The sequence below is a fragment of the Callorhinchus milii genome, unplaced genomic scaffold (genome assembly GCF_018977255.1).
Source record: "Callorhinchus milii isolate IMCB2004 unplaced genomic scaffold, IMCB_Cmil_1.0 Scaffold12, whole genome shotgun sequence".
In the NCBI taxonomy this organism is placed as follows: Eukaryota; Metazoa; Chordata; class Chondrichthyes; order Chimaeriformes; family Callorhinchidae; genus Callorhinchus; species Callorhinchus milii.
This window is the reverse complement of record NW_024704753.1, coordinates 1,649,129-1,664,367: the sequence shown is the minus strand read 5'-3', so window position 1 is coordinate 1,664,367 and position 15,239 is coordinate 1,649,129. Positions and strand designations below refer to the sequence as shown.

At 47.5% G+C, this 15,239-nt stretch overlaps 1 protein-coding gene across 1 annotated transcript; it reads right to left on the bottom strand.

Moving 5' to 3' along the window:
* Positions 1-680: 680 nt before the first annotated feature.
* On the bottom strand, positions 681-14,799 carry ninj1 (ninjurin 1). The gene is made up of 4 exons (XM_042339724.1): positions 14,291-14,799; positions 3,607-3,823; positions 2,625-2,802; positions 681-2,170 (listed from the first exon to the last, which is right to left on the bottom strand). The coding sequence occupies exons 1-3, from the start codon at positions 14,354-14,356 to the stop codon at positions 2,642-2,644; spliced, it is 444 nt and encodes a 147-aa protein (XP_042195658.1). The 5' UTR covers positions 14,357-14,799; the 3' UTR covers positions 681-2,170; positions 2,625-2,641.
* Between the last annotated feature and the right edge of the window lie 440 nt (positions 14,800-15,239).

Genomic DNA, 15,239 nt, shown 5'->3' with positions numbered 1-15,239 from the left:
GTTTCTGTGTACCATACCGTTATAATCGCACACCGAGTCCTTCAGTCACTAAATCATTGAATCGCAGGCTATGTAACTGAAGTGGTCCTGCAGAGAGATTCACAGGCAAGGCACAGCGTTGGGTCTATCCAGTCTTTTCTGCTGTCCAGGGCTACTTTGAGCCGCAGAAAACTTAGGTATTGAGGAATGTAACGTAGAGATTTGTGTGTGTCTGTCTGTGTGTCCGTGCATGCGTGTGAGTGTTTCACGTCTGTGTGTGTGTGTGTGTATATAAAATTCTTGTTTATATTGCTTAACGGGACCCGCAATTTACCCATTAGTTTTTGCAAAGTGCAGTTCAAAGTGGAAGCACTGCACCAGGTAATAATGTAATAAGTAATGTGATAAGAACATTCTATTAACACACCGAGTGTGAAACTTTAGTCTACGTATTGGAACGATTTATAAGCATTTATAAGCATTAGTTTGCACTAATCAACGAGGACTTCTTACACTGAAAGCAGTTGGTGTGTTTGTCTATTCCTTTCGTCACAAGGAACTGAGCAAAGCTACCTACAAGCTGATTACAAGCCGATGTTTCTTAGAAAATAGCACCTTCAGATTACTGTTTATTATTATTATTCCTCTTATTAACAATACTTGCATTTCACACAGCGCCTTTCAAGTCAGGAGAACATTTCTTGAAAGAGACTCACAAGATTTATTTGTGGAGTGCCGGCAACTTAAATTTTAAAGGTGCTGTGGTCTTAAGGCTAGGAGTACATTGAATTGGGGGTTCATCCTTAAGAGCACAGTAAATTTCACATAAGCCATATCAGTTGGGAATATGACTTATGCAAAGTATGAGTTATGTCAAACTTGCATAGAACATAAATTCTTGAATGAGACGTGGGCAGATGTACTACTCAGCTGATTATATGATTTATACAGAATCAGACTTATGCAAGTATTACAAAGTCACATTATAAATATTGCCATTACAGTTGTATATTCTCCGTGTTAATGGGAACAGTAAAGCTCAGTTTCGCACATTCCAGATATATTGAGGGTTCGGATGAAAGGGCAGTGCATGTAAAGGTCTGTCGAGATCTAATAGACTGGGTGGAACAGGGTTCATAGCCTCCATCTGTTCACTGGGTGGATGGATGCTGAACAGTATTTAACGACTTTAAAATTGGAAACCGATTGGAGAGGTTGAGGGGTGATCTGAATCAGGTGTTTAAAATGTTTTTAAAGGGGATTCGATAGGGTAGCTACAGAGAAACTATTTCCCCTTGTGGGTGGGGGGATGTCATCTTAGAGCGAGGCCATTTAGAAGCGAAATCAGGAAGCAGTTTTTCACCCAAGGGAGAGTGGGAATCTGGAACTCTCTCCCTCCCCCCAAAAGGCTGTGGATATTAGATCCATTCAAATTCTCGAAACTGAGGCGGATCGATTTTGGTTAGGTCAGGGTATCAAGGGATACGGAGAAAAGGCAGATACATGGAGATGAGGCACAGATCAGCCGTGATCTAATAGAATGGCGGAACAGGCTCGAGGGGCTGAATAACCTACTCCGACGTTCCCGCGCTCACACAAACCAGCTCGCTCGCTTGCTCACTCACTGAGTCGACTATCCCACATTCTCAGTCTCAGAACCAGGAGAGGCGGTGCCTTGTGATCAATCACCTGATGGATCGATAGCCCAGAAATCCAGTGCGTTCCAAGTGCTGCTGCAGTATTGAAGCTGAGGCCGTTGTTCGGATAGACTTTGAAAAGGCAACACTCTTTATTGGTCAGAGTGACTTCTAAGCATCTTGTTCTGATCTGCCTGCACCAGCTGATGTTTTAATGGGTGAGCCCTTCACTTTCTGGAAGAATCTTGCTAATGTGCTATAGGTTCTACGAGGAATAAGATAACTCGGGTTAATGGAGAGAGACAGATGGCTTTTCTGCGTGTTAGTGATCCCAGCAAACGCCTTGGCAGAAGAGAAAGATGCTGTTATAAATACTGATATGTGGCTCTTGAGTCATTGGTAGAGAGAGTAAATGGTAAGGTTTCTAGCTGAGGAACCTCTACAGTTCCAGTATTTCTGAGGTCTTCTCATGTGCAGGAACCCTCTTCGTCCTAATCCCAAAGTTGTGCCAGAGAAGTCCCTGGACACTGAGTTTCAGGAAGTTTCACTGTGAGCTGGAAAGATAGGGAATGGAGATGTGCATTAAGGATTATAATAGTATTCCTGGCATTTGATACAGTGGCTTATTACGTCGTTGAGATGTCTCAAAGCGCTTCACAGAATATATTGTAAAGTGGAGTAACTGTGTATTTTGTGGGCGAAATGCGGCAGCCAATTGAGCACAGCAGTGACCCACAACCAATTGTGGATTGAGTGACCCAATATTTTTATTTGAGGGATTATTACCCCCCGGAAAGTGACCCACCAATCGACTAACAACCGAATTCCTACTTACAGCGAGGTAAACAGAGGCGTGTGGCGTAAGGAAGGTTGGGTAAGGTGTTGTCTTTACTGGGAATCAAACCCGGGTCCTCTCGGAGGTGAGTGCGCTGAGCTACAAGGCTCCACTTAATTATCGTGTGCGGGTTTTTCTTTCTTTCTTTCTCTCTCTCTCTTTCTCTGTCCTACCTGAACCCAATCTGCCGCTAACGTGACTGTGACGCGGTTGACGGCAACGGTGGTCGCTGCACCCCGAACGCAGTGATGAAGATGTTGACGATGACGATAACGAAGACGAGGCCGGTGGTGATGTTGTTGACGGTGTCGAGTTTGGCTTGTTTACTCACATCGTTCAGATTGGTTTTCACTGTGCGTGAGACAGAGAGACAGAGAGCAAAGGTCAGAAAGGGACGGGAAAAAGTCAAACCCAAAACAATACTTTCAGCCGCAGCGAGACAGCAGAACAAGAGGGCACGGATTTCGAGTTTGCAAACGGGGCGATTTCATAACAGACACCAGGAAGTTTTTCCTTACCCAGCGGGTAATTAATGACTGGAATATGACTGGAAAAGGAGTAGACAATTTAGCCCCTCGAGCCCGTTCCACCATTCTGTTAGATCCCGGCTGATCTGTACCTCAACTCCAATTACCCGCCTTTGCCCCATATCCCTTGATGCCCTGACAAACAAATCTAACAAACATCCAGCAACCTCAGGCTTGAAAATACGAATGGATCCAGCATCCACAGCCTTTTGAGGGAGAGGGCGAGGTCCAGATTTCCACTACCGTTTGCGTGAAAAACTTCTTCCTGGTTCCACACCAGGGTTGCGCCAGGGAGAGTGGTTTACGAAGCCCGTTTAAGGACGCCTGAACTGTGATATTTCTTAACGGGTTTGCTCCGTACGAAATCTTGGTTATAGCTCCTGTCAACCCGTAACCAGGTCAGAGCGGAGTTCCTGCCCAGAGGTTACAGGAAGGAGGTTGCGCCACATATTCACCTGCCCCCACACTTGGCCCTACCCAGCCCCTCCGACAAACTCCCACCGCCTCATTCACGCAAGTCAGGAACAAGGTTAAGAACCAACTCAAGTTAAGACCCAAATGAGAAACGGTATCATTGGTGAGGGAGGATTTTCCTTACGTCACAGTAGAAGCCAAGAGGGGAGCTTACCGGTGAAGATTAACAAGATGCCCACGATGATCTGGAAGATGAGGGAGATGCTGATGAGGATGATGAGGATCACGTAGAAGTTGAAGTTGGAGCCTTGCTCGATGACGGCCTTAAGCTGCGAGGCGTTGGCCATGAGCAGGGCCACGTCCAGCATGCTCTCCGCCGCGCTCTTCTTGTTGGCGTAATGGTTCACATTGATCGTCCTGCCTTGTCGAACCTGGGGCGGCCCACAACACGAGAGGAGAACATCAACAACAACAGCAGCAACAACCACAAATAGCATTTAAACGGCGCCTTTCACGTCGGGAGGACGGTTAGAGCACTCGACTCGCAAGCAAGGGGACCCGGCTTCGATTCCCGGGCGGGGCGAAACCTTAGGCAAGTTTCCTCACTCCACAGGCGCGCCTCTGTTTACCCAGCAGTAAGTAGGAACCCGGTTGTTAGTCAATTGGTGAAACGTTTTCCTGGGGTAATTATCACCCCCACCCACCACAAAAAAAATCGTTACTCAATCCACGACTGTTTGTGGGACGCTGCTATTGTACAATCGGCTGCCGCGTTTCACCCACATATTCCCCTGTACAGTATATTCTGTGAAGGGCCTCGAGACGTCTCAATGGAATGATAAGGCGCTATATCAAACGCAACGATTATTATTATTAACACGAGTCCAAAGCATTTCAGAGGCAGGCAACGGCTGTAAAACGTAGCGAGTGTGAATTTGTAGGCCACCCCGAAGGAGCCAAACAGCCCTGGGCTTCTCTGACGCTCACACACAGCAACATTAAGGCTGCTGCCCAAATCTGCCCACACCGAGACACGCTACCACATAAACAGACAAAAGTCTGCAAGAGCCAGAAACCCAGACCACAGGGCAGTGATTCATCCAAAGTTATCCGCCCAATGTCCCCTGGTCTGACCAACACATCCCAATGAGGTAACAAGCTGAGAGTCACCGCCCGTAGCCTCGAAGAGACCCTGTGTTGAGAGGACAGGAACTCGTACTCTGGCTTTCAGTGTGGGGGTGTGTGTTACTCTTCCCTGCTCTAGGGAGAAAGAGGGGAAGTTTGGAAAGCTGCTGTTTCTCTCTCTCTCTCTCTCTCTCTCGGCAAGTTACTCTCTGCTGTTTCAGTGCCAAGGGCTGGGCTACTCACTGTGCTGACCGAGAAGGGGAAAGTAGGATTGTAACCAAACACAGTGCACAGACTGGAGGAGAGAATAATAATAAACCTTGTGTTTAATACATGGCCTTATCACATCGCTGAGACGTCTCAAAGCCCTTCACAGAATACACTGTAAAGTAAATTGACTGTGTATTTTGTGGGCGAAACGCAGCAGCCAATTAATTGCCCACAACAGTGAGTGTTCCCACAAACAGTCGTGGATTGAGTGACTCGATTTTTTTTTGAGGGATTATTACCCCCGGAAAACGATCGCCAATCGACTAACAACCGGGTTCCGAATTACTGCTGGGTAAACAGGTATGTGGAGTAAGGAAACCTGCCTGTGGGTTTGCCCTGCTCGGGTCCTCTCGCTTGCGAGTCGAGCCAACAAAATATCACCGAAACAACAGAGTAGCATAGACTTAGGCCATGAATGAAGAAATATCCGATAGAGAAGCATTTATTTTGTTGGGACAACCGGAAAGGTAAATGGGATACATAAGACGGTCTCTTCACGGCTATGTGTGGGACATGGCCATGGACAAACTGACTGCCTACGAACACACAGTCACTACACTTGGCCGCCATTGCCTGTTGAGGCGTTCTGACATCTCGTTCGGACGGGGCTGTAATGCAAGCGTTCTTAAAGGTGAAAGAAGGGGGTTGATTCTTGGCTCCTTCAAAGGGAAGCAAGTCCTGTCTCTCTCCAGCGCAAGAGACTGGAAACTTGTCCAAAGTCTCCTCTCTGAACCCTTTACCGGGGCGACTAAATACAGGTCGGTGTTGTTGCCGCAGTAAGTGGCAAGCTCTCTCCCCCGATGCTTGAGGTCATTGAATCCGGCCACAGGGTAAACACAGCCCTTACACAAGTTGTTTGTTGAAAATGTATGTAGTGAGCCTTTGCCCGGCTGGGGTTAACCCTTCGTTTCCATCGAAACTGAAACGTCTCGCTGTTTGTCGGCATTGCAGACAGACGGGTCCGTTCATCCCGGGTAGCGGGTCTCACTCACTGGCGGCTTAATATATCACACGCTGGAGTTTGGAATGTCTGGAATTGGGATCTGCTTGGATTAAACTATCCTTCGGAAAGTCTCTCTCTCTCTCTGTCTCACACAACTGGATTACTGTAGCTCAGTGGTTAGAGCACGCGCTTTGCAAGTGAGAGACCTGAGTTCAATTCCAGGCAGAGGGCGAAACCTCGGGCAAGTTTCCTTACTCCACACAGAGCCTAATAATAACCCTCCAAAACCAAAAACAATAATAAATTGGTCATTTTCAATCTACGACACTTTGTGGGACATTGCTGTGCGCCATTGGCTGCCGCGTTCGCCCACAAATATACAGTCAATTCACTTTACAGTGTGTTCTGTGAAGCGCTTTGGGACGTCCTCCCGACGTGAAAAGCGCTATATCAAATGCTGGGATTATTATTATTATTATTACAACAGCACCAAAAATAATTCTCAAGAGTTCCATAGTTTAGTGGTTAGACAGCTCCCCTCGCAAACGAGGGGACCCGGGTTGGGTGAAACCTCAGGCAAATTTCCTTACTCCACACGCCTCTGTTACCTTGCAGTCAGTCGATTGGTGGATCCCTTTCCGGCGATAATAATCCTTTAAAAAGTGTGTGTGTGTGTGTCTGCATGTCGATGTCTATGGATGAATTTAACATAGAATCGTAGATGTTTACAGCACAGAATGACCTATTGTGCCTCTGCCATCTCTTTGAAAGAGATCGCCTGCTCCCCTGACCTTTTCCACACTCCCGTGATATTTCCTTTCCAAATATTTGTCCAATACCCTTTTAAAAGCTATGGCACATTCTACTTCCACCATCGCTTTTGGTCTCTTGCTTTTTCATACCCTAAACACCCACCGTGTAAGTAAGATCCTCCCAAACTCCCTCACTTATTGTATTTTTCTTTGCTGCTGATCGCAAGTTTCACTTGTACACTCGAGTTTCACTCTGACTCCCGAGCAATGTACAGTCTGGAAGCTTCCTTGAATTCTAAAGGCAGTTGCCTTGAATTCTAAACTTAAGACTACATTTAAGACGCATTTAGTCAATTGCACGTGAATTGAAATAAAGGGAACGAAAGTGTTCTTCAGGAAGCTGGATTTTTTAGATGCGGATGTTTCAGGGGGGAACTTTATCTTTCAGCATTTTAGCTCACCCGTGCTCCCCTCCTCCATCATCCCTCCCCCACCCACACACACTTGACGCATCATGTGGAGCCCAAGAGTGTTGTGGTTAGCATGTTCGCCTCACAAGCCAGAGGATCTGGGTTTGATTCCCAGGCGGGGAGAAACCTTAGGCTAGTTTCCTTACGCTGAACGCACGCCTCTGCTTACTAGCATTAACTAGGAATCTGGTTGTTTGGCGATTGGTGGATTGCTTTCTGGGGGTAACTCCCCCTCCCATGCCCCCCAACCCCCCAAAAAAAAATTGGATCACTCAATCCATCACTGTTTGTGGGACACTGCTGTACAATATTGGCTGCCACGTTTCACCCACAAAAGATGTAGTCACTGCACTTCACAATATATTATGTGACGTGTTTTAAGATGTCCCGACAAAGTGATACGGCTTTATAATCAAACGCAAGGATTATTATTAGCATCATCATCACTGGTATAAAAGGATTTGCTGCCTTATCAGCACCAATGCCATTCTGGTAGCCTTGTGCCGGTTGTCAATGAGGATTAAAGATGATACCCGTGTGAAGGGACCTACAAAAAGGCCTGTTGGTCTTGTTCTGGTGTTGTTATTGTCGTCATTGTTGTTGTGAGGCCACAACTTGCGAATGCAGACTCTTATTATGATAATAATCCTTACATTTGATATAGCGCCTTATCATGGCTGATAGACGTCTCAAGGCACTTCACAGTAAAGTGAATTGACTATATTTTGTGGGTGAAACGCGGCAGCCAATTGCACACAGCAGTCCCACAAACAGTCGTGGAATGAAGTGACCAAATTATTTGTTTTTTTAATGGGATTATTAAATGGGAAAAGCGATCCGCCAATCGACTAATAACCGGGTTCCTAATAATAATAAAAATAATCCTCGCATTTGATATAGTGCTTTTCACGTCTTCTCGACGTCTCAAAGCGCTTCACGGAATATGCTGTAAAGTGAATTGACCGTATATTTGTGGGCGAAACGCTGCAGCCAATTGCGCACAGCAGCGTCCCACAAACAGTCGTGGATTGAAAATGACCCATTTATTATTGTTTTGTTTTGGAGGGATTATTATTAGGCTCTGTGTGGAGTAAGGAAACTTGCCCAAGGTTTCGCCCTCTGCCTGGAATTGAACTCAGGTCTCTCGCTTGCAAAGTGAGTGCTCTAACCACTGAGCTACAGGATTCTAAAATTACCCTCCACGATTACCCTCTTCCTCTGCTGCCTTGGCGTATCTGAGGGCATCTTTCGTTGCTCAATTTTCCACTTCAATTGGAATCTGATACCCCTCCTTCTTTTGCGTCTCTCTATCAAAACCTATCGATTTCATCAGTTAATCTTCCACAGGAAATGAGGCATTGTGAACTGTAATTCACAATTGTCTCGTACCTGGCTTTGTAAACAGTGTTATAGTGGAGAGGAGACTAATCAGGTTCGCGCAGCAAGGATTTGCCCGGGCATTAGATCAGTGGCTTTGGCAAGGGACACATTCATTCAGCTCACATGTAACATCACAAATGTAGCCAGAATCTACGCGGCTTCAGCTGGTTAGACTCCAACGGCTACGCCGACACATCTGGGCCCCTCCAAGCCTTGGCTCTTGCCAACCTGCGCCTAATACTTTCCGAGATTAGGTAAACAGGATGCTGAGAGGTTCTAGGGAGAGAGTGTGCATTCCCTTCCAACAATGACCTGCTAACTCCATCCCGATCTGTGCGTTCCCTCCGCTTGGCAGACCTTTGGCCTGCTTGATGTTCCCAGCCCGCATCACCATCAGCATTTGGGACTTCAGCCTCTCTGCCCCCACCCTCTGGAACTCCATCCCAGAGCCTGTCCGCCACACGCACACCCTTGCCTCCTTCAAAACCTATCTCAACTCTCTCCTGTTCGACTGCGCATTCGGTCATCCCCCTCCAACCTCCCTGCTCTCCATCCCTCCTGATCCCAACCCACAGTTTGGGTGGAAATCCTTGACTGTCCAGCGCCTTTGCCCCAAACTGGTCAACAGGAGTGTTAGCCTGGGCCGGGGGTAGGTTGTGTCTGTGGATGCTCTGCGACCCCCAGCCCCACTCAGCTGAGCACTTCTGCTCTAAACTGCAGCTGTGTGCAAAACGCTGACCGCTGAAAGGTTCCCAAGCAAAACAGATCTTTGATGATGCAAGAAGAACTAATTAGCATGCACTGATGAAATATATCGACTGGGAGGTTCTTCAAGGGGACTTTCACTTCTGCTGCTTCACAGAGATAATGGCAACTTACCAGTGCACAACACTGGAAAGCAACAATGCACCAGACCAGATAGGACTACCCACCCCTCCCGGGCCTGATAATAATAATCATCCTTAGCACATCATCGATATAGCGCCTTATCACGTCATCCAGACGTCTCAAAGTGCTTTGCAAGACAAACTGTAAAGTTGTTGTGACTGTGTGTTTTGTGAGCGAAACCCAGCAGCCAGTTTGCGCACAGCAATGTCCCGCAAACAGCTCGGGAGTTGAGTGACCGATTTTATTTGGGGGATTGTAGGCCAGGACGGCGGGAGAGAGAGAAACTCCCTTCAACGCCCGCTCGAACAGGCAGACGGGGACCTCGGTTTAACGTCTCATCTTGGTACGGCACCTTTCAGGCCGTGGCTCAGAATCTGTGTCTTCTTGTTTTACTGGGTGGCCCAGCATTCTGTTTATCTCTTGCGTGACACCGTTTTCACCCAGTGAGCAATGAATCACCCTGGAACTCTCTCAGCTTCCCCCTTTGTAAGTTCCTTCTCATCATGGAGTTGCATGCGTTTGCTGCTCCTACTTCCTATATTCATATGAGTTACCACAGGGCAAATAGTAATAGAGTATCTCCGCTGATCGTCAGTGGGCATAGATTTAAGGTGATCACAGAAAGAATTAAGGAGGTTAGAAAACAACAACTTGCATTTGTGTAGCATCCTTCACGCTTGAGATTTCAGTGTCCGGGAGAGTGATATTATAATGTAATCAAAAATAATACCTGCATTTGGTGCCGCGCCTTATCACGTCATTGAGACGTCTCAAAGCGCTTCACAGAATATATTGTAAAGTGGATTGACTGTATATTTTGTGGGCGAAACGCGGCAGCCAATTATTTTTGTGGGGGAGGGTTTATTACCCCCGGAAAGCGCTGCCCCAATCAACTAACAACCAGGTCCTTACTCACTTCGAGGTAAACAGAGGTGCGTGGAGTAAGGAAACTGACCTAAGGTTTCTCCCTGACCAGGAATCGAACCCGGGTCCTCTCGCTTGTGAGGCGAGCGCTCTAACCACTACGCTACGGGACTCCAATCGAGATGAGACCGGGCGGCTGATGTGGATTAACAGTCTGAGTGAGGTTCTGTGTATGAGAGAGTCACGACAGGTTCTCCCTGCTGCCAGGCCAGGCCAGGCCAGGCCAAGCCAGGCCAGGCCAGGCCAGAGACAGACAAACAGAAACATGTGTGGAGAAATTTTGGGAAATTTTGAAACTTCCCTCAGGTCTATTTCTGGATGCAATTTCCTTGGCGGTGGAGGAAGTGATCGACGTGGAGTGGGTTTTACCGCTGCCCAGTGCTTGAGAGATTTGTCAGATGCCGTGACCTGTTCCTGACTGAGAAATGAGCAGTTTGTAAGCCAGAGAAAGGTCACCACCAGAAAATAGTCACTACCCTTTGTTTTACAGAGCTAACCAGGGGGTTTTTACTATTGATGGGGTTTTATTTGTGAGCTTTTCGCTGTCAATTCACTTTACAGTATAATATGTGAAGGGCTTTGAGACGTCTCAACAGTGTGATAAGGCGACCTGAGGGCATAAACTCGAGATCACTATTAAAGGGAGAAGTTCGGAAGAGATTTATTTTTTTTGTACCCACGGAGAGGTTTTCAGGAACTTGGACCCAAAACGCTGGTTGAAATACTATCGCTAACCACTACAACAACAACAAGATTCCATTTATAACCACTAGTAAAGTGAATGAGATAAATATTTGAAACCGGGAAACTAGAGAAGAGCAGGGCATCAGGACAGAGGATTAAAAAAAAATTCTCCCTTGCATGCAAGGGAGAATATCCCCTCAAAGTTTTGAATATTTTTTACGTTCTCTGTCTGAGTAAAAGAGGAATAACATGGGGGTGGTGTGGGAGTGATAGATGGTTTGGGTGTGGGCAAGCCACTTTCCATTAATGAATCAGCTTATTGATCAATGCTTACAGTTCGGAGAGTTCAATCAGGAAGGATTGAGTTTTTTCCTGTAACAAATGTCTCTCGCCCCCCCCCCCCCCCATTCTCTCACTGACTCAACAGAAATACGGAGTCGCCGTAATGTAGTTAGCACGCTCGCCTCGCAAGCGAGAGGACCTTGGTTCGATTCCCTCGGCAAGGTGATACCTTAGGCAAGTGTCCTTACTCCACACACAGGCCTTTGTTTACCGAGCGCTAAGCAGGAATCTGGTTGTTAGTCGATTGGCGGCTTGCTTTCCGGGCATAATAATCCCTCCAAAATAACCAACCAAACAAAAAACATGTGGTCATTCAATCCACGACTGTTTGTGGGACACTGCTGTGCGCAATTGGCCGCATGTTTCTTTGAGACGTCTCAACCACGTGATAAAGCGCTTTATCAAATACATTATTATTATTAGGATTATTATTATTATAACTTCCCCTGCAGATCAGTGGGTTAGGACTAGCCATGGACTTCACAAGTGGTTTCTCTCTCAACCCAGGCACGTTAGCCTCAATTGCCACATTTCAAGCTAGAAAAGCAATGATTTAAACTTCCTCAATTTATAATCATTCACACAATGCCATTCACTCTGGACAGATTTGACTCAATAAGCCTTTTTAAAAGGGTGGGTGGGGGGGGGGGTTAAACGCTGGCAGAACAAAGGTGCGATCTGTAGTCTCAGCAACGACCAGGAGACCATGGAGAAGATGAGTTTGCGATGTTTCTTAACAAAGGGATTTGTTAACAATGAAAGCAGGAGTCTGATTCTGGGAAGCAGAAGTCTGTCCTACTAACCCACACACAGATCCTCTGCTCCAGCAAACCAAAACCAATTCAAAGGATGTATTGGGTTGGGCACTGTCCTGTCTTGTCCAACAGCCTGAGATTTCTCTCCCCACTCTCCCCCGCCCCCCCCCCCCCCAAAAAAAAATAGTCAGTGTCACATTAAAACAACACTGAGCCAGCAAACATACAGTTTTAATTTCCTCCATTTTCCTACAGATAACCCCCTCTCCCCCTCCCCCACCCCAGTGATGCATCTGTTCGGATTAATAACATTCCTGGAAACTACAGCTGAGCAGTGAGTGAGCGAGCACTCATTCTGTTATAACTGGTTTGAAAGGATTTACGTAGGTTTGTTAACCGTTTGCATGCAATTGACTAAGAATCCATCCTTAGAATCCAGTCCATTAAAAAGGCCCAACTAGTTCAGAAGAGCCTCCACCTCTCCTAATCCCCTCACCCTGACCTCTTATTTCAAACACGACTGCTGTGCCCATAAAATCCACAGTCAATCCACATTACAATATATTCTGTGAAGGGCTTCGAGACGTCTCAACGACGTGATAAGGCACTGTATCAAATGCAAGGATTATTATTATTATCTTGGGGTGTCCAAAGGATGTATTTAGTGCCACTGTCAGTCACTGTTGGCTTGTCAGTGAACATAAAGCCTGTTCAGATAGTTTCTCCGCCTGCTCGTGAAGCTGTTGTCACTTGACTGTGGATTTTCTCACCGCTATCTCACCGAACTCTCATTTGGGAGTTCCCACAAAGCCATCGGATGTGCCCGAAGCCGGCTCCTAGTTCTCAACTTTAATTTGTTTTTGCTGGAGTCCGCAACAAGCACAAAAAAACAGGTTTCACCAAAGTTTGGTTTGGAAATTCCAGAGTTTGACACTAACTCTGAGGGCTTGTGGATCCACAGAGCGCTGAAATAATAATCCATTCCCAAGCGTTGCGCCCACAAAATACACAGTCACTCCACTTTACAGTATATTAATAATAATCCTGGCATTTGATACAGCGCCTCGTCACGTCATCCAGACGTCTCAAAGCGCTTCACGGGATACACTGTAAAGTGAATTGACTGTACGTTTCGTGGGCAAAACTGTGAAGCGCTTTGAGACGTCTCAACGACGTGATAAGGCGCTGTATCAAATGCCAGGATTATTATTATTAAAACTAAGGAAAGGAAAACAGGAAAGGAAATACGACGTTCAAAATAACTGTCCGAGGCTCTGATCTTATCCCGGACCCGGTAATGCAAACATGTACTTGAACTTGCGCCTGAATGACCCTTACGTAGGACCCTACGTAAGATGGGCTCGAGGAGGAGAAATGTGCGGTGATGTCTTAGAGGTAAACAAGGGAGCAGTGAGTGAATGAGTGAGTGTGTCAGTGAGTGAATGAGCGTGTGAGTGAGTGTGAGTGAGTATGAGAGTGTGTGTGTGTCAGTGAGTGAATGTGAGTGAGTGAGTGTGTGTGTGTCAGTGAGTGAGTGAATGTGAGTGAGTGAGTGTGTGTGTGTCAGTGAGTGAGTGAGTGTGTGAATGTGAGTGAGTGAGTGTGTGTGTGTCAGTGAGTGAATGTGAGTGAGTGAGTGTGTGTGTGTGTGTCAGTGAGTGAGTGAATGTGAGTGAGTGAGTGTGTGTGTGTCAGTGAGTGAGTGAGTGAATGTGAGTGAGTGAGTGTGTGTGTGTCAGTGAGTGAATGTGAGTGAGTGAGTGAGTGAGTGTGTGTGTGTGTGTCAGTGAGTGAGTGAATGTGAGTGAGTGAGTGAATGTGAGTGAGTGAGTGTGTGTGTGTCAGTGAGTGAGTGAGTGAATGAGTCAATGATACAATGTAACGGAGAGTCGGTAATTGGTTACAGTAACGGAGGGTTTCACAGTCTGTGATCGGTGTCAATCGCTACATTGTGTCCATTTTGGCGACAAATGGTTACAATCGTCACCCCCCACACACACCCCATCCACACACCCCCACACCCCCCCACACACCCCAAACACCCCCCACACACACACCCCAACACCCCACACACCCCCACACCCCCCACACACCCCAAACACCCCCCACACACCCCATCCACACACCCCCCCACACACCCCCACACCCCCCCACACACCCCCACACCCCCCCCCACACCCCAACACCCCCCACACACCCCATCCACACCCTCTCCAACAGCCCCCACACAACCCAACCCCATCCACCCCCCCCTAACACACCCCACACCCCCCAACCCCATCCACATCCCCCCCAACACACCCCACACCCCATCCCCCCCCCCAAAACCCCCCCCCCCGGCTCTCCCCCCAGAGGCAGCTCTTACCTCCCTGGAATTCAGACGTCCACCGCTCAAGTATTCGCTGTTCAGCTCCATGCTCTCCGATGCCATGAAGGAGGTCCGCAATCGAGTGACCTCTGAGCTTCAGGAGAGGGAGAGGGGGACAGAGGGAGAGAGGGAGTGTGGGTGGAGATTGAGAGAAAGGGAGGAGTGAGTGTGTTGGGTGTTTGTGGAGGAAATCCCCAAACGCTCTGCGTGGATGTGTGTGTGTGTGTGTTGTGAGGTCAGAGACAAAAAGGACCTGAACATCCACACAGATCTCAAATGTGGCCCCAAACTCCTCCTGGTGGTGCTATTCCAGTCCAGAAATGGAACAGGAGAAATGAAAGCGATCTGAAAAGCCCAGTCCGCGCCTGGCTCCAAGGTCCGTTGACCTAAAGGGCCGGAGCCCGGTGGTCTCGAGCGCTCGCCTCGCGAGCCTAGAGGGACCGGGGTTCGATTTCCCAAACCTTAGACGAGTTTCCTCACTCCACGCAATCGGCTGCCGCCTTTTGCCCACAAAATACGCAGTCAATTCACCTGTACAGTGTGTTCTCCGAAGCGCTTGGAGATGTCGCAACAACGTGATAAGGCGCGGCACCGAAACCGGGGGCCGTCACTGCAAAATAGTCACAAATAGATCAAATTCGAAGAAATGACTTCACACAGTGAGTAGCGGGAATGTGGAACAAGGCCCCACAATTTGTTGTTGCGGCAAATAGCACAGATGTATTTAAGGGGAAGCTCGATAGTTACGTCAGGGAGACAGGAATAGAAGGTTGTGCTTGAAGGCCTTAGTTGAGGAAGGGCAGGAGAAGGCTCATGTGGAGCATAAGCACCGCCGCAGACCAGTTGGGCCGAATGGCCTGTTTCTGTGCCGTGTATTCTAATGCGCTCTAATGTAATGGATCAAATTCAAGGATGAGTATTATTATAAAATTGTTTAGCTTAATTA

Bases quoted from the DNA above. Each gene is read 5' to 3' on its own strand.
- ninj1 (XM_042339724.1), bottom strand. From the start codon at position 14,356: ATGGCATCGGAGAGCATGGAGCTGAACAGCGAATACTTGAGCGGTGGA. The intron at 3,824-14,290 runs GTAAGAGCTGCC...GGGCCGCCCCAG, and splicing joins GACGTCTGAATTCCAGGGAG to GTTCGACAAGGCAGGACGAT. The intron at 2,803-3,606 runs GTAAGCTCCCCT...TCTCACGCACAG, and splicing joins CATCTTGTTAATCTTCACCG to TGAAAACCAATCTGAACGAT.